Source organism: Nanorana parkeri, unplaced genomic scaffold, assembly GCF_000935625.1.
Source record: "Nanorana parkeri isolate BGI_ZX_2015 unplaced genomic scaffold, ASM93562v1 scaffold214, whole genome shotgun sequence".
In the NCBI taxonomy this organism is placed as follows: domain Eukaryota; kingdom Metazoa; phylum Chordata; class Amphibia; order Anura; family Dicroglossidae; genus Nanorana; species Nanorana parkeri.
The window spans coordinates 1,605,322-1,623,050 of NW_017306482.1; the positions used below are offsets into that span (position 1 = coordinate 1,605,322).

The 17,729-nt window shown below is 44.3% G+C and overlaps 1 protein-coding gene across 1 annotated transcript in view; it reads right to left on the reverse strand.

Annotated features, from left to right (window-relative positions):
• LOC108786482 (PH and SEC7 domain-containing protein 4-like) overlaps nucleotides 1-16,844 on the reverse strand; it is a 41,900-nt gene extending 25,056 nt beyond the window's left edge. The window contains exons 1-8 of the mRNA XM_018555790.1: nucleotides 15,719-16,844; nucleotides 12,158-12,230; nucleotides 7,652-8,390; nucleotides 6,768-6,899; nucleotides 3,048-3,128; nucleotides 2,160-2,272; nucleotides 2,008-2,066; nucleotides 326-415 (exon numbers count right to left, since the gene is read on the reverse strand). Of these exons, the coding sequence (XP_018411292.1) occupies nucleotides 326-415; nucleotides 2,008-2,066; nucleotides 2,160-2,272; nucleotides 3,048-3,128; nucleotides 6,768-6,899; nucleotides 7,652-8,390; nucleotides 12,158-12,230; nucleotides 15,719-16,708 (2,277 nt within the window). The 5' untranslated portion in view covers nucleotides 16,709-16,844. The remainder of the gene's footprint in view (nucleotides 1-325; nucleotides 416-2,007; nucleotides 2,067-2,159; nucleotides 2,273-3,047; nucleotides 3,129-6,767; nucleotides 6,900-7,651; nucleotides 8,391-12,157; nucleotides 12,231-15,718) is intronic.
• Nucleotides 16,845-17,729: the final 885 nt, after the last annotated feature.

The following is a 17,729-nucleotide window of genomic DNA, read 5'->3' on the forward strand; positions in this document are numbered from 1 at the left end:
TGACAGGAGGACGCTAGTTTGTGTCCTCCCGTAACCCAAAGGAGAACTATGGGGAAAAGTCCTGACCCCATAGTTCTCCTTTAAGGCGGATAAAGTTAAACTGAGTGAAGCTGCAGTGTTGCCTGTATGGCATTAGAAGTTCACTGATTGATTTTACTTGTTGCATGCATACATTCTTTCCTGTGGCCCGATTTGCTTTCTGTAATATGGTGTGTTATTATCCACCCATTTATACACACTCTGGAACAACACTCTTCATTGACAGAGGTACTCTACTGCCTACTATTTTTATATCACGAAAAGAAAGCCATAAACAGACACATACCTTCAGGAGCTCCCGTGTAAAATTACCATCGTCATTCATGCCCTCAAGGTTATTGATGAATTCTTGTGCTGTCATGCTCTTCCCAATGTTCTGCAAGAACAGGTGCAATGCATATTACCAATCCAGAGGACCTGGAAAAACTGGCCTATCTGGTGTCTTGCTGTCGCTCTTCTGCAGAATGATACCGTTTTCACTTATGTATCAGCACATTACCTTCCACTTCCACCGCTTAGATACTTGTAGAACTAAAGAGGTATCTATGGCAGCACATCCCCCAACAACCAATCTGAATTACTAATCTCAGACTTCACTTTGGTTTGTGGAATTTTAAGAGCTGAAAGTTATAAAGCACTGAACAGCCCACCTCTATAAGTGGAAAACATTTTTGTTTGGCCCTAGAGAGCCTCTTTAACCACTTCACCTCAGCTGAACCTATATACAAAATATGATACAACACTAAAAAGAGTAAAATAAAACATTTAGTGCAAAATATATAATCCCCCAAATATAAAGTGCATAAACAAGTAAGAAGTCCATTTAAAACTCCCAAAGGAGTGCAACCATTCACTTCAAAGTGCAAATCCTGTGCAGCAATAGCAACAGCCATATGAGCTCATAAAGTACCCAACATAATAGATGAAAGCAAACTCCATAGAAAAGAGGAGTAAAGCTCTTAGTGCAGCAATTCAAATCAAAGTGCAAATTTCAGTGCAGCAATCCAGTTCAGAATGCAAATCCTGTCAAACAAGCAATAGGCAGCTCATTATAGCTCATAAAGTGATTATTTGAAACGAGCTCCGATGAACTGACTATTGCTCTTCTTGCACAGGCAGGGCCGAAGCTAGGGGGGGATGGGGGGACATGTGCACCAGGTGCCGCTTTAGGAGGGGCGGAACTGGGTGTGTTAATGGAGAACTTCTCCCTTGGGGGGGCGGACTCTGAGACTTTGCCCCTGGTGACAGAATGCCTAGCTTCCCCATTATGCACAGGATTTGCATTTTGAACTGAATTGAGCCTCCATGATTAAAAGAACTGAAAACCAATGAATAAAAGAGGCGGGCCAAAGTAAGGTTGGGGTGGAAAGGGCTAGATCAGGAGTAAATAAGGGGTAGGCAAACTTACTTAGAATACATGCTAAGCTTTTCTAGTACAGTAATACCTCGGTTCACGAACGCTTCTGTTCGTGAACAGGAAGTTCGGCAAAACTTTGCTTCTGTTCGCAAACTCCAAATCGGGTGACAAACACAACCACGGCCATCTTTCCCGCTCTGACACGTGGTTGTGGCTTCCTCTAGTCGAGATCGCGGTCGCAGACAGACCTGTGCACACTTGCTGTGACGCTTTTATTTGTGCCTTTTAGCACATACAGTACTGTATAGTATTATTCAATCCAGCATGGCTCCAAAGAAAGTGCAGAGCGGTAATTAATTTACATATGGTTCAGAACGGATTAACCTTATTTACATTGAACCTTATGAGGAAATTTGATTCGGTTCGCAACCAATTCGGTTCGCAACCAGAATCGTGGAACCAATTAAGTTCGTGAACCGAGGCACCACTGTATTTGGCAGTAACAGATGGATAGATTTTTTGCTGACACAGTCAAAGCAAATGTAGCGGGTGCCAATTACATAGTTGGGCTAAAAGGCATTAGAAGTTTTGTAAAATAATGAAAACCTTACCTGGCCATGTAGATCTGAATTAAGCAGCATGAGGGCGCAGGTAAGAGTATGAACAGCATCTGAAAGAGACCATGAGACATTTATTCTCTAAAGCTTTCAACTTTGCGTTTCAGCTGCTGCATCAATTCAATCCAGACTGATGTGTCTCTCACCAGCAGAGCCGTACTCCTTGGGGTTGCAGCTATGGAAGCGTTTGGAGAAATGGTACAGCACTCGCTCTCGTTCCTGAGTCTCCCCAGTCAATACCAGTTCTTGCAGCAAAGATCTGAAATGTTACAAAGTACAGTCAAGGCTCAGATTTGATAGTGCATCAAAGGAATTCAAAAGCAGACCCCAAACTCCTCCATCTGTGTCGATTTTGTGGCTCTGCACATGCAAATTCATCTGTTGACCACTAGTGTGTAAGTAACACCCAGACATTGGTAACAGAAAAGCTCAGACCTTTGTATAGAGCCGACAATTCTCGCAGTGCTTTACATACAGCACAATCACATCAGTCCCTGCCCTCAAGAAGCTTACAATCTAAGGTCCATATTTCACATGTACACACACACTAGTGTTAATTTAGATAGGAGCCATTTAACATACCAGCATGTCTTTGTAGTGAAGGAGGAAACCAATCTAAGGTCCCCATCTCACAGGTACACACATGAGGGTCAGTTTAGACAGGAGCTAATTTACCTACAAGAATGTCTTTGGAGAGTGGAGAAAACTCAGGCAAGCACACGGAAACATGCAAACTCCATGCAGATAGTGCCCTTGCCATTATTTGAACCCAGGAGCGAAGGTTGCAGGGCAGAAATGCTAACCACTAAACTACAGAGCTGCAGATCATGTATACTCTGAGTACAGTATGGCAGGGCTTTCTTACATGTCAATAGCCCTGCACAGCACAAAAAGTCCTAGCAGAGCTGACCATCTATTGCCCCCCATCCCCCCCATTAAGTGTTATTCTTGTTAGAATCTGAATCTAAATCAATATACTACATACAGTGAACACCTCTAGGAGGCTCAGCTGGCCATTCCATATTTCTTCTTACCTGAGAGCTATAGCCAGGCTTTTCCCATTGAAGTCAAAGAGGGCAAGGTACTCCTCAGCCACCATGGCACTAAAATCATTGCTACAAAAAGACAACAAGCAAAATAAATAATGAATAAACAAAGTAGGAGTGTTCAAGAGTAAAAAAGTCTCAGCTCAGCTTGTTACATGACACACTGCAATTTAGAGACACTAGATTCAGATATAGAGGACATCTCATCCTGATTTGTTCTTGGCCATTAAAGGAGAACTATGGGGTTAGGGCCTTTCCCCATAGTTCTCCTTAGGGTTTTTTTTTTTTGGGTCCAACCAGTCTCCCTACCTTGTGAGAACTGGAGTGGATCCTCAGCCTGGGGTCCAATGTGGGCTGCTGTGCTGTGACGGAGCTCCATCCGGGGTCCAATGTGTGCATTACTTGTAGAGCACTACCTGTAGAGGTGCCGGGAGCCAGAATGTGATGTCACTCCGGTCCAGGCACCTCTACAGGACACGTGAGGGAGCTGTAAGCAATGCACATATGGATGGAGCTCCCTCGCGGCCAAAGCCCCACCCCACCCCACCTAAAGCTGACATTCAGTGCTGGGCAGCATATTTTTTATGGCTGCTCGGTGCGAGAACTGACAGTGCTGCGCTAGAGGAAGGCAGAGGAGCCTCTCACCTAGAAAAGTGGAAGGCATGCGGCGACCCACTGAACACAGGGTTGCGACCCACTTTTGGGTCATGACCCACCAGTTGAGAACCAAGGCTCTAGAGAGCCCAAAGTTCTGAGTTCTGCTGCCTCATTGCTTCCATACTTGTTGGCAGGAAGCCAGAGAACCGCTCACTGAGAACACAGTCGAGTTTTGAAGACTGCTTTGAAAGGTGTTGGTCTTGGATGGTGGTTATAGACAGCCGGGTGTTTCCAATTGAATGACGGACAGGAAGGCCTTATCTTGCCATCTAGTGAATCATCTCAGCACTGACGCCATCACGATTCTCGAGAAATTCTATAAATAACAGTGACTGGTCAGGCCAACTTGGCCTTATCTGTCTGATAACAAGCACCTCAAACTCCTGGAGGAGCTCATTATCAACTCACAGAAGTCCAGAAAATGGAAACTCATCACAAACCATACGAAGAGCTTCACCAGCTATTACCGTATTTCCCCGAAAATAAGACCTAGTACTATTTATGTGAATTGCTCAAATATAAGACTTACCCCAAAAACAAGACCTAGTTGTGACCATTCCCAGGGCCGGTGGCATAAGGGGGAACTTGAAGAGCCGCGGGAGAGAATCAGCGGTGCCAACGAAGCCAGCGCTGGAGGAAGCGAGGCAGCACCGGAGGGAGCAGAGCCGCTAAAGCCGATGCTTCCTCTATAGAGCCGGCTCCTGTCACAGGCGGAGTGATACCAAATGCACTCCGCCTGTGAGGAATCGATAGTGAAAGCGCGCTTCACTCATTCTGGCCAGCGATTGGTTACCAAATTGCTCTTGGAAAGGTACGGCACCCCTGATCACCATATTTTTGTACATGAATACATGTAGACTGTTGTACATGAATAAGTGTGGATTGTTGTACATTAAAAAAAAAAAAAAATAAGACCTACCCCGAAAATAAGACCTAGTGTGTTTTTTTGAGCCAAACAAAATATAAAGACAGTTTCTTATTTTCGGGGAAACACGGTATCCGGCCTTTTCTGGCTCAGTACACTGTGAAACCATAATACTTCAGGAAACCCACTGCCATCAGTTTAGCCGCATTTTCACAGGAACATCATTCTTATCATTCTTATCATCTTAAAGATATCTTGTGGTTTTGTATTAGGTCCCTTGTAATTAAAGGGAAGTAAAGAATAACGTGAAATATTGAAGGCGATCTAAACCCAAAATTAAATATAAGCTTGCCAGTCCTCAGATGTAGTTTTTTTTTAATTTTCAGGCTAAGTACATAAAATAACTTTTATTCTGCCGAATTAGTGTCCTTGAAACTTCCCGTGCACTGAACTGATATATCAAACAATGTTATCCCTTCTGTGAACTGCAAAAAAAGGCCTTCCCCTATGTAATGGAGAGGAGGAGCAGAGGAGGGGTTAATAGAATAAATCAGGAGAACAGCCTACAATGACTACCATGGCTCCCTCTATAGATATAGTGGAGTGAAAGAGGGTTGTGGGCCTAGGAAGGGAAATGCGTTCCTGGCAGGATCACCAATTAAAGATAAAAAAGAAAAAGTCCTTATATGTGGTGCAGCCACCACATCTAAGGACTGGTAAGCTGCAACTTATTCCATTTTTGGTTTTGGGTTTAGGTCCACTTTATACTTATGAACTTGTGCAGAGCATAGGACACACAAACAATTTGAGACTTGCAGTAGACTGATAGGACATTAACATGGTCCTCTGTCTGTGCACTGCGTGGAAGATCTAATGCACATTCAGAATCCACAATTAAGGCCTCGTTCCTGTGGGCGGCAGCTTCCACCGCCCTCTGACAAGCAATCCACGGTGGTCGCTTTCTGAAGGGTGGCAGAGCAGTGGCTGCCCAGCGTTCAGGAGGTAATACTGCCACCTCCTGAATGCAGTTTCTTTTTAATACCAATGGAGATATTCTAATGCAATACTGTGCAGCCACACGACTGCATTCACTGCAACAATCACGTTTGACAAGCACCACCACCTGCCAACAAGCTGTATAGTCTTTGCTTCGTGTTGTGGCCAGGTACACAGCACTATATGGCCAGAGTGCCAACACCGCAGCAAGCGTGCCAACAACGCAACATGCTGCATATTTTTTGTTCTGCGTAGCGGTAATGTGTACAGACAGCACTGTCTGACCGTAGTAGGAGGTTGGGGGGGGAAGCAAAATCGCAGATCAATTGCCTGGTTTTACCACTATCTTGCCACACATGTGAACAAGGCCCAAAGAACAAAGAACATCACAAAAAAAGCAAACTCAATATCCAAAACTGCTCTATCCTCACAACTTCAGCATACAGGTGTCAATACCAGATGACTCATTTTGGGTTTAACAGTGTTAATCATAATTACGACTTAAATAGTTATGACTAAGAACCTTAAATCCCAAACCAGACATCTGGTATTATGGGCTGCATGCTGCCGTGATAAATAAACAGCTATGTAGGATGTGATGCAGCCTTCTGTCGCCACGGTTTGTATGAGGTCTGTGTCCCCATGGAGGAGATATGCATTTTCTTCCTGTTGTATCTGACACCTGTCACTTATAGAGGGGAGGGGAAATCTATCTCATCACTAGCACTTGATGATGGGTTCTTATGTAGCTCTGAAACGCCGCTCTTTTTTATATGCCATTAAAAAAAAAAAAGTTTATGGCAAGCTGGTGCACTGGTGATGAACCCTCCATGTGAACTGTAACACATTAGAGGGATTTCTCCTCACTTACTCATCTACCTGACACTTGTCAAACCAGTCTTGTCTGGTAGCGGAGAAATCTCACAAATTGACTTGCTATGCATTGCATTTCTCTGGATGCAGCGCTTGCTATGCATTGACTTGCTATGCATTGCATTTCTCTGGAGATGCATTTGCTATGCAAGCAAAGCAGGTGAAACGCAGCCCTTCTGCACCCAAATGTGTGTTTGAGCTGATCTGCATTCAATTGTAAAAGCCAGTGTCTGATAACAATGCCCGTGTACACAAGTCATAATGCTGAGAAGGGCTTATTATGACAATGTTCCTTTTGCTGGCTGGTTTATACTTACTTTTTCTGAAGATAAGGAGCAACCTGAGATCTGTCAAAGCCATCAAGGTGGAAGAGCTTCATTGCCAAACACCGAGCTGCCTCCACATCCTGAGCGTTGGCCACAGCTTCTACATAGGTCACTTCCTCAGAACTGCCAAGAGAAAAATCAGTGACAATTTAACAGAGAGCATTGCAAAAATGGTAACCCTATGCAGGCCATAGATATGTTGTGTGTCCCAGCACTGGCCATGGTTCAAGAATGATTGTGGTGGTAGAATGTTGGTCTGTCTCCCATTGGTAAAAGCAGGAAAATGTAGAGCGAAATGATATCATTTTGGCTGAATAGAATCCAGATTCTAGCTTTCAAGACACCAAGGCGCTTGTGCTAGTGCACACGTTTGCAGTAGCTGCACTAATAGAGACATCTTATGATTACCCCGAAGTGTTGGGAGTTTGGCCTATCATAACCCACTAGGATGGAGCTATGAAAGCTATTAGACATTAAGGCGCAGCAGCAGATTGATGAGGTCATCCCTCTGCTTTCACTTCCTATTAACAGGCTCTATGTCAGCACATATGCATGCCACAGAGCTAAACTGGCAATTAGTATGTGCACTAGATGCATTTAAAATATAAATGTAATGATTATTGGTGGCGTTTTTTTATATCTGCCTGGAAATCAGCTTTAAAACTAGATGTCATGAGACCCTGTTTTAAATTTCCCATCAAAGCCCAGAGCAGTAGAGCTATGCCTCTGATACTACATACAAGCTGTATTATAAATGTAGTGCTTCCTCACTGAAGATGGAAGGACAAATCATCTTGTACATGCCTATAAACATGTTAAATAACCACGCTCTACCAGATTACATATATGTACTACTCCAATGTTACATAGCTTACCCAGAAGTCTCTAAATCTGTGGACACGTCATCTAATTGCTCTATGATGATCGCAGGAGTATCTTGTTGCTGTTTACATGGTAATGCCTCACTTGCACTCTCCGATGGTAATACTTTGCTTCCATGTTCCTTGCCCTGACAACCCTGGCACATAGGATGAGTGCCTTCACCCTGGCATAGGTCAAGCAGGATCTCTCCTCTGGGCAACTCCCGAGGTGGTGGAGTGCCTTCACCCTGGCATAGGTCAAGCAGGATCTCTCCTCTGGGCAACTCCCGAGGTGGTAGAGCGCCTTCACCCTGGAATTGGTCAAGCAGGATATCTTCTTTGGGCTCTTTCCGAGGTGGTAGAGTGCCTTCACCCTGGAATGGGTCAAGCAGGATATCTTCTTTGGGCTCTTTCTGAGGCGGTAGAGTGCCTTCACCCTGGAATGGGTCAAGCAGGATATCTTCTTTGGGCTCTTTCTGAGGTGGTAGAGTGCCTTCACCCTGGAACGGATCAAGTGGTTTCTCTTCTCTAGGTATCTCCTGATATGGTGTATTGCCTTCACCCTGGCATAGGTTGAGCAGGATCTTCTCTCTGGGCTCCTCTCGAGGTGGTGGAGTGGATTCTTGGTTATAGGAAGTTGATGGGGTTGGAACTTGGTGCTCAGGTTGCTCGTCTGGTATTAAATATTTTGTCCAGTAGCTTGAATCAGAAAACAGCAAACCTGCTTCCTCCCCAGGCTCTTCTTTGCAAGGAGCTACCAAAAGACATAGAGGGATCATATTAAAATACAACCAAAAGGAATGAATTGTGCATTATAATTGGGCAACAGTTTTGAGGTATTTTTGCAGTTTTTTTGCTTAAAACCAAACTGCAGCCTTGGAGGGTTAGAATAGCAGATCTGGATGCAATAACCATCTTCAGTCGGATGCTGTGCCATGAACAATGTATTATCCAACACAAGATATTCTCAGTCTTCCAGGTTTATTGACACCAAGCGGTGACCTGTCTGGAAGACTGACAAACCATTCAGCATGGCACCCTACGCTCACAGTGTAATGATGCAGAGAGTGGTGTGAGTATCATCAAATCAGCAACATTCTCTGCATTATCCACGATTATGGGTCTCAAGATGGGCATCCTTGAAAAAGAAAATTATTCGATTGAAAAAAATGTAGTTCCATGTTGATTGGGGGAAGCAGGGAGAGACTAAGGAAGGTATTAAATGTGTACACTACACTTCAGCTTTAAAGAAGAACTGAACGCTGAAAGCTGTTCCCAAAAAAACAGGCAGAGGGAAAGGCAGGCTAGGCACCAATACTGCCTGTGGTCTCCCTGTTGTGGTCTCCATTTAGAGAGATGCAACATTACTCCATTAATGACCTACCTTGTCTCGTCCTGGACTGTGTCTCTGTGTGGAGGTGGCCATCTTGGTAGAGGCTGGGCTTTGCTTCCTCATGGCAGAGCCTCCAGCAAGGAGAACAATGAGCAACACAGCAGTCACATCACCAAATCTCCCTCCAAATTTCCTGAGAGGTCAGTCAGAGAGGCCGCATTGCAGCAGATATACAGCTATGAGGCTATATGTACATGAGTTTTTTTAGGGTATTGCTAAGGTACAATTAACACTTCTAAGGAGGTTATTCACAAAGCTGCTGAGTGAATAACCCAGCTGAAGTGAGACGATTTCAGGCGGATCATGACCCGTCACCAGGCTTCTTGATTCCCTACGAAGCCAGTGTTCTAGTGTTCTCTGTGGTACCGAGCAGAATAGAAAATAGTAGAAAAAAAAAGGTTAAGATTTAATTTAAATTAAAAAGAAAAAAAACAACAATTGGACGGAGCTAGCTCCGCCCAACTGTTTCCTATTGCCCGGCACCTGCTAGAGTCTTTTAGCAGGTCCCGGCCAATGAACAACTGGGCAGAGCCGGCCATGACGTCACGGCCGGCTCCGCCCAGTTGTTATTGTTTAATGACAGCTCAGCGTCCCCAGGACATTTGGGGACGCTGATCTGTCATTACAACTGGGCGGAACCAGCCGTGACATCATGAATGGCTCCGCCCAGCTGTCATATGTGGGGCTTACGGCAGGCCGTTTGCCCCGCTTTGGGTGTCACTTCTGTTCAGTCGAGCCGAAGCATATGCCTTCAGCTCGGCCACCTTCGGCTGATGTACGGGCTATAGTGAATAGCCCTTACAGCAACCCTTCCGTTCGACTTAACCGAAGAGCTCCGGGGGCCGAAGAGAGCCGAAGGATCAGCCGAAGCTCTACGTGAATAACCCCCTAAATGTTCCCAATAACACAGCAAAACTTCACTTTTTGCATTCAGTTCAACTTTAATGCCTGCATAACAGCCTCATTCATACATAGTATACCCATAAAAGCCTCATTCATCATGGGAAGGGGCTGTGCTTAATTAAAAAAGAACATAAACTGAACTATTTGAGGTCTAGCTTGTGTTGGCCTTAGTCATCAATTCTATGCTATTTAAGGTTCCCATAGCTACACATTCATATGTCTGTGAGTCATAATGCAATCAAACATTCCAATGCTTTAGGAAATACTTCCATGAATCTCTATTCCTAGTTATAAAAATATTTGTTGTACAAATTAGAAGTACAAGAAGAATTCAACCAGTATGCACATACCATACTGGAAAAGAAAATACCATAATAACTGGAACCACACCTTATAATGGGAGATATAAAAAGGGAATCCAGTAGGGCTGCAACAACTAATCGACATAATCGATTATAATAGATTATTGAAAAAGTTGTCAACTTTTTCAATCATCGATTAATCGGCTTCTGATTGGTTGGCCCTCTTCACGGCTCCACACACGCTGCACGCCACACCTCCTCCCCACCTCACGCTCGCCGCTGCCAGACCCGCCCGCAAATCGTTAGCTGCAGCTCTAGTGCAATTTAAATAAAACTGGGCATTATATTACTTTTCAGTATCTTACTGAATGCCTATAGGATTTTCCAAAGTTCTGGTAAAAGTAAAGCATAGAATAATTTATAGCCAGTGCATATGCAGAGTTGTAAACTTTGGGCAAACAGCTAAATACAGAGAAATAAGTATATAGGAGCCAGTCAAAGGATTTGTCCGTGCGGGTGCGGCTGAGCGTACTCGTATGGTGACAAGATGGATCCTATCTGCGTCCGAGCCAGGAAACACGCACCCCTACGGACCTGCACTTGAGGTGAGCGTAGGGAGGGGGCGTATGGCCGCGTAGTCCCATAGAGAAGGACGGGGGCTGCGTACTAATCACACGCAGCACCTGTCCTTCCCGGGAGCTGCCCGATACGGCTGTGCACGCAGCACCAAGCTGTACATGCTGGCTGTTTCTAGTGGTCTACTCCCCAACCTATAACTGGACAGGGAAAAAAGAAGCCGCAGATGAAAGAGCTCCTCTCTCTGTCACTCTGCTCTCTTCTCCTATTATCATGTAGCACAGCTCCTTGAGCCCCCCCGTCCCCCTCTCAGTCAGAGTTTTGCTGTATGGGAGCACTCCAAGAGGCTGATGCCAAATCAGGTACTTACATCACTTACAGAACACATTAAATGAAGGATGAATGAATATAGAGCTGTATTAATTTGTATCTTTTATCTGCCTGGAGTTCACCTTTAAAGTAACTTTTGATGTGACTGATATTTTTGCATGCTTGCGCGTCCATATTTTTCAAGATGTAATTAAAATGTGTTAATCAAACCATTTTGTTTTCAAGCAATACGTCTCAGCTTTCTGCCTCTGATCTCTTTCTCTTTTTAAAAGAATGATCTGAAAGAACACATCCCTGGGATCCCTTTAGATGTGCCCGCTTCTCCCTGCTTGCCACTGGGTGCTGCAGAATTGAGCTGAATGGCTGCAGGCACATCTAAAAGGGATGCCAGGGATGTGTGATTTCACATAAAGCTTGAGAATAACATTTTTAATGGAAAAGAAAGCGAATATCAGTGAGGAAGGGGAATGACAGAACGGATCAGGGGGAGAAGTGATTGATGAATGAGATGGAGATCGTTCAGATAGGAGATGACAGTGGGCTCAATATAGCTGCTGCACCTTCAAGGGGTTACATTGTGGAGATGCAATTTTGGAGGGAATTGACAGCTTCAATACAGGAAGCGACTTGCTACAAGTGTGGGAAAATGGCAAGGCTAGACTTCAATTTTGGAGATTTATAGATTAGCCATAGTGGCAAGCCTCTCAGGAGATTTGGAGTGTGACTTTGTGATGTCACTGTTTTGCTGAAAGCTCTGACATGAGGAAGCAAAGCCCTGCCTCTACCAAGATGGCCACCTTCACAGAGAGATACAGTGCAGAATAAAGCATGGTAAGCCAGTAATGGAGAAAAATCATCTGCAGGAAATACTGGTGGCTGGTCCTGTGCCCCCCTGCCTGCATTTTTTGGGCACAGCTTAATTTTAAGGTGAATTGGCAAAGCACAGTTTGCTTCAAGCTCCAGCATGACTGACCAAGGATTTCATGGCAACTTTGTAATAAGGAAATTGATACTCACAGGTTACTGGTATATTAGGGAGAGAGCTGACCACGGCTATTTGAGCTGGAGGGTCTGTCAGGCACAGGGGATTCTAAAAGAGAAGTGGTGAGTATTAAAATACTATACAGGTTACAGAATTATTAGGCAAACATTGCTATTATGCAACATATGGATATGTGCACTTCCGATTGCTTTTAATGATCTCCAGAAATTCCTTTATTGAAGGTCTGACATCATTTCTCCATTGTCCATTGAGGGACACAGCTCTGGATAATTCGAGATGTAGGGTTATGCGGCGGCCTCTAGGAGAAATCCCCTAAAGGCAGCAGCATAACCCTACATCTCAGAATTCTTTAGAGCGGTGTCCTTCAATGAACTCCGAGAAAAGGATTTTACGGTAAGAACAAAATCCTATTTTTCAGAAACAGCAACAATGCTCTGCAATCAGTGACGTGTAGGTATGTTTTCAGTCAGCTCAGAATAACTATCGAACAGCTTGCTAATCCTACGATCCAAATGGAGGAGCTGTCAGTCAGAAGTTTTAAACAGTTCATTGACCCAAACAGATACCTTAGTTATAGGTGAAGCTCATTGGGCAAGTCAGCCCCCTAGTTTCTTGTATGTCTTGGATATTTAAAGTGACACTAAACTCAGAAGTTAAATTTTGAAACTGAATTCAAGTACCTTAACTAATGACAAAAATGTATCTGATTTGTGTATCACTCGGCTGTAAATCCTCAAATCATCTCTGAATTGGTGCTGACACTGTCCTTCCTTCTGGAGGGTGACTACCTTTGTTCCTCATGGTCCCTGTGTGTTGTATAGTAGTCACCGCTCCAAGCTCTCTCCTGTGATGGACTACAATCTCAGGTTTAGTAATTTGCATTGGAATTGTAGTCCATCACGGAGTGATCTTGGAGAGGTGACTACTTTACAACACACACAGGGTCCATGGGGAACAAAAGTAGCCACCCTTCAGAAGGAAGGACAATGTCAGCACCAATTCAGAGATTACTTTAAAAAAAAACAAGACCTCCCTGCCATCATTCCCAACTGTGCCTGGCCACCTGACAGTTATGGACGTTCCCAAAGTCCTTTCCATATTCCAGCTCCTCTGGTTGTGTTCTCCTGAATATTAAATAATTTTAGACCTTGTCTATGTAAGCTTTTCCAGTTGTACAAAGTTCTATTTGTCATGAGCTACCATTAGTTCCTTCAAATGATCTGAGGCACTTGGAATCAATATTTATTGCAAAAAACAGGACACATTTTGTGCTACAGGACATGGGGTACAGCAGCTTACAAAATCAGTCTCTTAAAAGAACAAACATGAAGACAACTCAAAACTGGCATTTGACATGTCACCAGGGAGTTTATGTACCTGTTGGCTACTTACCTCTCACACTCTTCAAGAGAATTATAACTTGGTAAAGTTCCCCGGTCTCCCATTTCTACCATTTTTTTAATAACATAAGAGGTAGGCAGAACTCCTCCCTTCAATGCGAGGGTAGGCTCGAGAGATAAGCCCAATTAACTCGCTTGATAAGCATGATAATACACTTAGTAGTGAGGAAAGAGGCAGCTGTAATGTCAAGTCATATGAAGCTGGCAGTTGTATCAACTGGTTGGCATAAGACCAACTCATACAATTGTCTGACCTTATTTGCAGGGATAGGCAAACTGGCCACTTCATTTGTGGTGAAACTAAAATGTTATCATGCTTCTGCCTCTGGGAGGCATGCCTATGACTGTCAGAGTCTTGCAATGTCTCATAGGACTTGTAGTTCCCATAACAGATGGAGTCCGACGTTGCCTATCTCTGCCTTATTGTTTAAAAGTCAACTTACCGTATATACTCGAGTATATGCCGAGTTTTTCAGCCCATTTTTTTTGCTGAAAAGTGCCCCCCTCGGCTTATACTCGAGTCAGCGTGGTCCAGTGGTCAGGTTTCTTCTTTCTTACCTCGCCGAGCGTCGAGTCACTGCTGCTCCGGTGGGCGGCGCTCCGAGCGGGGTCATCTGGCAGGAATTTTGTGGTAAAATTAGGTACCTCGGCTTAAATGCGGGACGGCTTATACTCAAGTATATACGGTATCTACATTTTACATATTTGCTTCTTTCACAAATGATACCTTACTGCAAGATTAATGTATTAAAAGTAGAAGCAATGTTTTTGGTATTTACTGTTGGGTATAGTAGGGAATGTTTAGACCCGTGGTTCTCAACTGGTGGGTATTGACCCAAATGTGGGTCGCAACCCCATGTTCAGAGGTTTGCCGCATGCCTTCCACTGCGCTAGGTGAGAGACTCCTCAGACTCCCTCTAGCACAGCACTGTCAGTTCTCGCGCTGAGCAGCAACTCAAAATATGCTACCCGGTGCCGAGTGTGAATTGCGGTGAGGTGGGCTGGGAGCTCCATCCATACATGCATTGCTTACAGCCCCATCACGTGCCCTATAGAGGTGTCTGGCCCGAAGTGATGCCAAATTCTGGCTCCCGGCAGCTCTACAGGGCGCCCAAGGAAGCTGTACAAGCAATGCATATATGGATGGAGCTCCGTCACAGCATAGCAGCCCACACCGGACTCCAGGCTAAGGATCCACTCCAGTACTCATAAGGTAGGGAGACTAGGTTGGCTCTATTGATCGGGAAGTGAGCAAACACATACCACCAATCCATTCACTTCCCGATCATCTCCCTGTAGAGAACGGTGACTGTCAGTCACCGCTCCCTGATCCTCCAGTGCTGGCTGGAGGAATGGACGGGGAGGGGGCGGGCACAGCTAGCTCTGCCTCTAGATAGGTAAAAGAAATCATCAGTATTTGGGTCGAAGTGCAGGGTTGGCACTTTGAGACACGTATGTTGGTTTAGGGATCCAGTTTGAGCACTCGGGCTCAAAAAGGTTCGCCATCGCTGGTCTAGGAAGTTAAGGGTAGAAGATCATGGTTTTAAGACCTCAGCAGTAATCATGGGCAAGGTTATGGCGGGTTTTCCACTTTTTTTGCAGTTAACTGATTTTAACACAATGGCAGTTACTGATTCCTATTGCCTGTTTTTCTAGTGATGGTCTGAATAAGTATGGCAGGCCTGTTGTGGTAGCAATGTGCAACACTCCACTTTTACATAATTGTATTGCCATGTGAAGAATTTAGAATATAATTTTTTTTCCCGACAAGCTATATTATGTTTTTCGTGCTTGAAAAGGCTCACCAATGTGGACCATACGATCATTTGTCAACATACATCTCCTCTGTTAGAATGATTCCCCCTATCTACTGCCACGGTGACAACGGTTTGACCAGACAGGAATTGAGACACAGACAGCATTAAAAATCTGACCGGGGTTCTAGCCTCTTCCTACGTTACTGAAAAATATATACATTTTTGGTGGACATTGTCCCTCACATCCTGTCCTGTCATGCCACTGTCATCAAGACAGTAATAATGGAAATGCTCTCTAACAGAGCCCCGTGTGGGAGTAAAACCCCTAACAAAATTCTAAATCAATCCCTACTCTATCCAAGACTAAATAAAAAATAACTTTGGTTGGACAAACATGTTAACTTCAAAATTCACCTACCGTTTGGGTACCAGGCAAGTTGTTAGAAACAGGCCATCCAGAGGTCCCTGTATTGCAGAGCATGGACCTCTTCTCCTCCCACTCATCTTCATATATCTGGAGCTCCTCCAGAGACTCCTCCCGTATTATTCGATGCCATACAACCGTTCCAGTACCCATGTCTTTACTATCCCATGCGTTCTGTTTTAGCAGCTGGCTTCCCTCATTTACTATCCTGTCCATGGGAGCTGGTTTATGTTGGCTGGTCAGTTCAGTGATGGAAGTCTGTACATTATAATCCACATTACGCGGCCCTTTCGAGTTCTTAAATAAAGGGTTATCGCAAAACAAGCGCTCTTCTACTTCCAATTCAGAGTAAGCAGTATCATCGCTCTCTTGGTCCTCATCCACACATGGAGGTTCCGGATTCCGTACAACGTCCTCAATGCAAGTGGGTCTTATTTCAGGCTCCAGGACAGAAGGTAGGCTCATCTTTTGCCCCATAGGTGTGCTCATCTTAAGTCCAATGTCCCTGGCTTTGTGATTGGTCTCTGTCATTTCAATCTGATCTTGGAGATCCATGACACAAAGCTGAACCTGAAGTAAGCTGGCTAAGAAAACGTCCTGAGCAGTGGTGCACTTTGATGTGCTACTGACCTGGGTCCTCATATTGGTGGCTTTATGAGATTGGTGAAAATCGGAGACCATCGGAACTTTGGAATAGGCATTGCTTGCACAACAGTCCTCAACATTCGTACCTGGAGTGAAACCAACACTGTTGACTTCCTTTTGCCCTTCATAATCATAGTTATTTAGCACAGACCTCTCAGTCCTAGATGGACCTGGGGGCAAACAGTTCTCATTAAATGATGGAAAATGGTTAAAGTGCGGAGATGGTACAGAGGCTTCATGTCCCTGACACACTCTAGAAAATGTTTTATCTTCTACCCCAGAGTGAACATAATAAATAGGTAACAGGTCATCATCTACAGAGAGCTGCTTCTTTTCCATTTCACCCGTTTCATTTGTCTCTGCGCTTCTTCTGACTGGCACAGAAAACAGATAACGACCCTAAAGATCTCTCCTCTGGAACTTCATCTTTCTAAACAGCAAGCAAGACTGGCACTCCAGAGAGGGAACATTCCGTCTTAACATCTGCCCTGGATAGAAAGCAAACAGAACGCAGGAGTTAATGGTTAATCTAAACATTCTAAAACTTTACATGTCAGTTTGCTGTACACAAAAATGTCAATATAGGTTTAATATGTTTATTAATATATATATTTATTTAAGGCCTCATTTGCACGAAGCTTTTATGCTGGAAGCCAGAATTTTGCAGAGGGAAGCTCTCTGGAGCTGGTGACAGCTCTCTGGAGCCACCTGCGATTCCTGACTCAACAATGTGCAATTTTTGCTGCAGGAATCCGCCTCCGGTCATGAAAGCCTTGTGTGAATGAAGCCTGAGAGTTAAGAGCGGCGCACACACAGAAGAAACCACACTGATAACTGAACACTTGCTGCAGAATCTAACTAAATGCAAAGCAATCATAGAAAGGAATGTCAAGTGTGTCATTGATTATTTCAGGCATACGGGCCCTACATATATATCCAACCAACTGATCCATCACATAGAACCAGAAGTCCATTCTTCAAATGAGAAAATGCAACATATATATATATTTATATATGTATGTATGTCCCGTTAAGTCTGTGTGCGACACCTTAAAAGCCCCATTTAAATTGTTTTATGTTGCAAAATGCAGAACTAAGCACTATATGGTGGACTTTGTGGACAGCTGACCATCACACGTATATGAGTTTGTTGGACATCCCATTCCAGAACCATGGGCCCCTCTTTGCGGCCTGCCCTTTTTTGGGAAGGCTTTCCACACGATTTTGGAGTGTGTGTGTGTGAATGTTTGCCCATTCAACCACAATAGCATTCCTGAAGTCAGGTACTGATGTAGGATGAGAAGAACTGGCTCACAGTAAGGATTCCAGTTCTTCACAAAGGTGATCAACAGGACTGAGG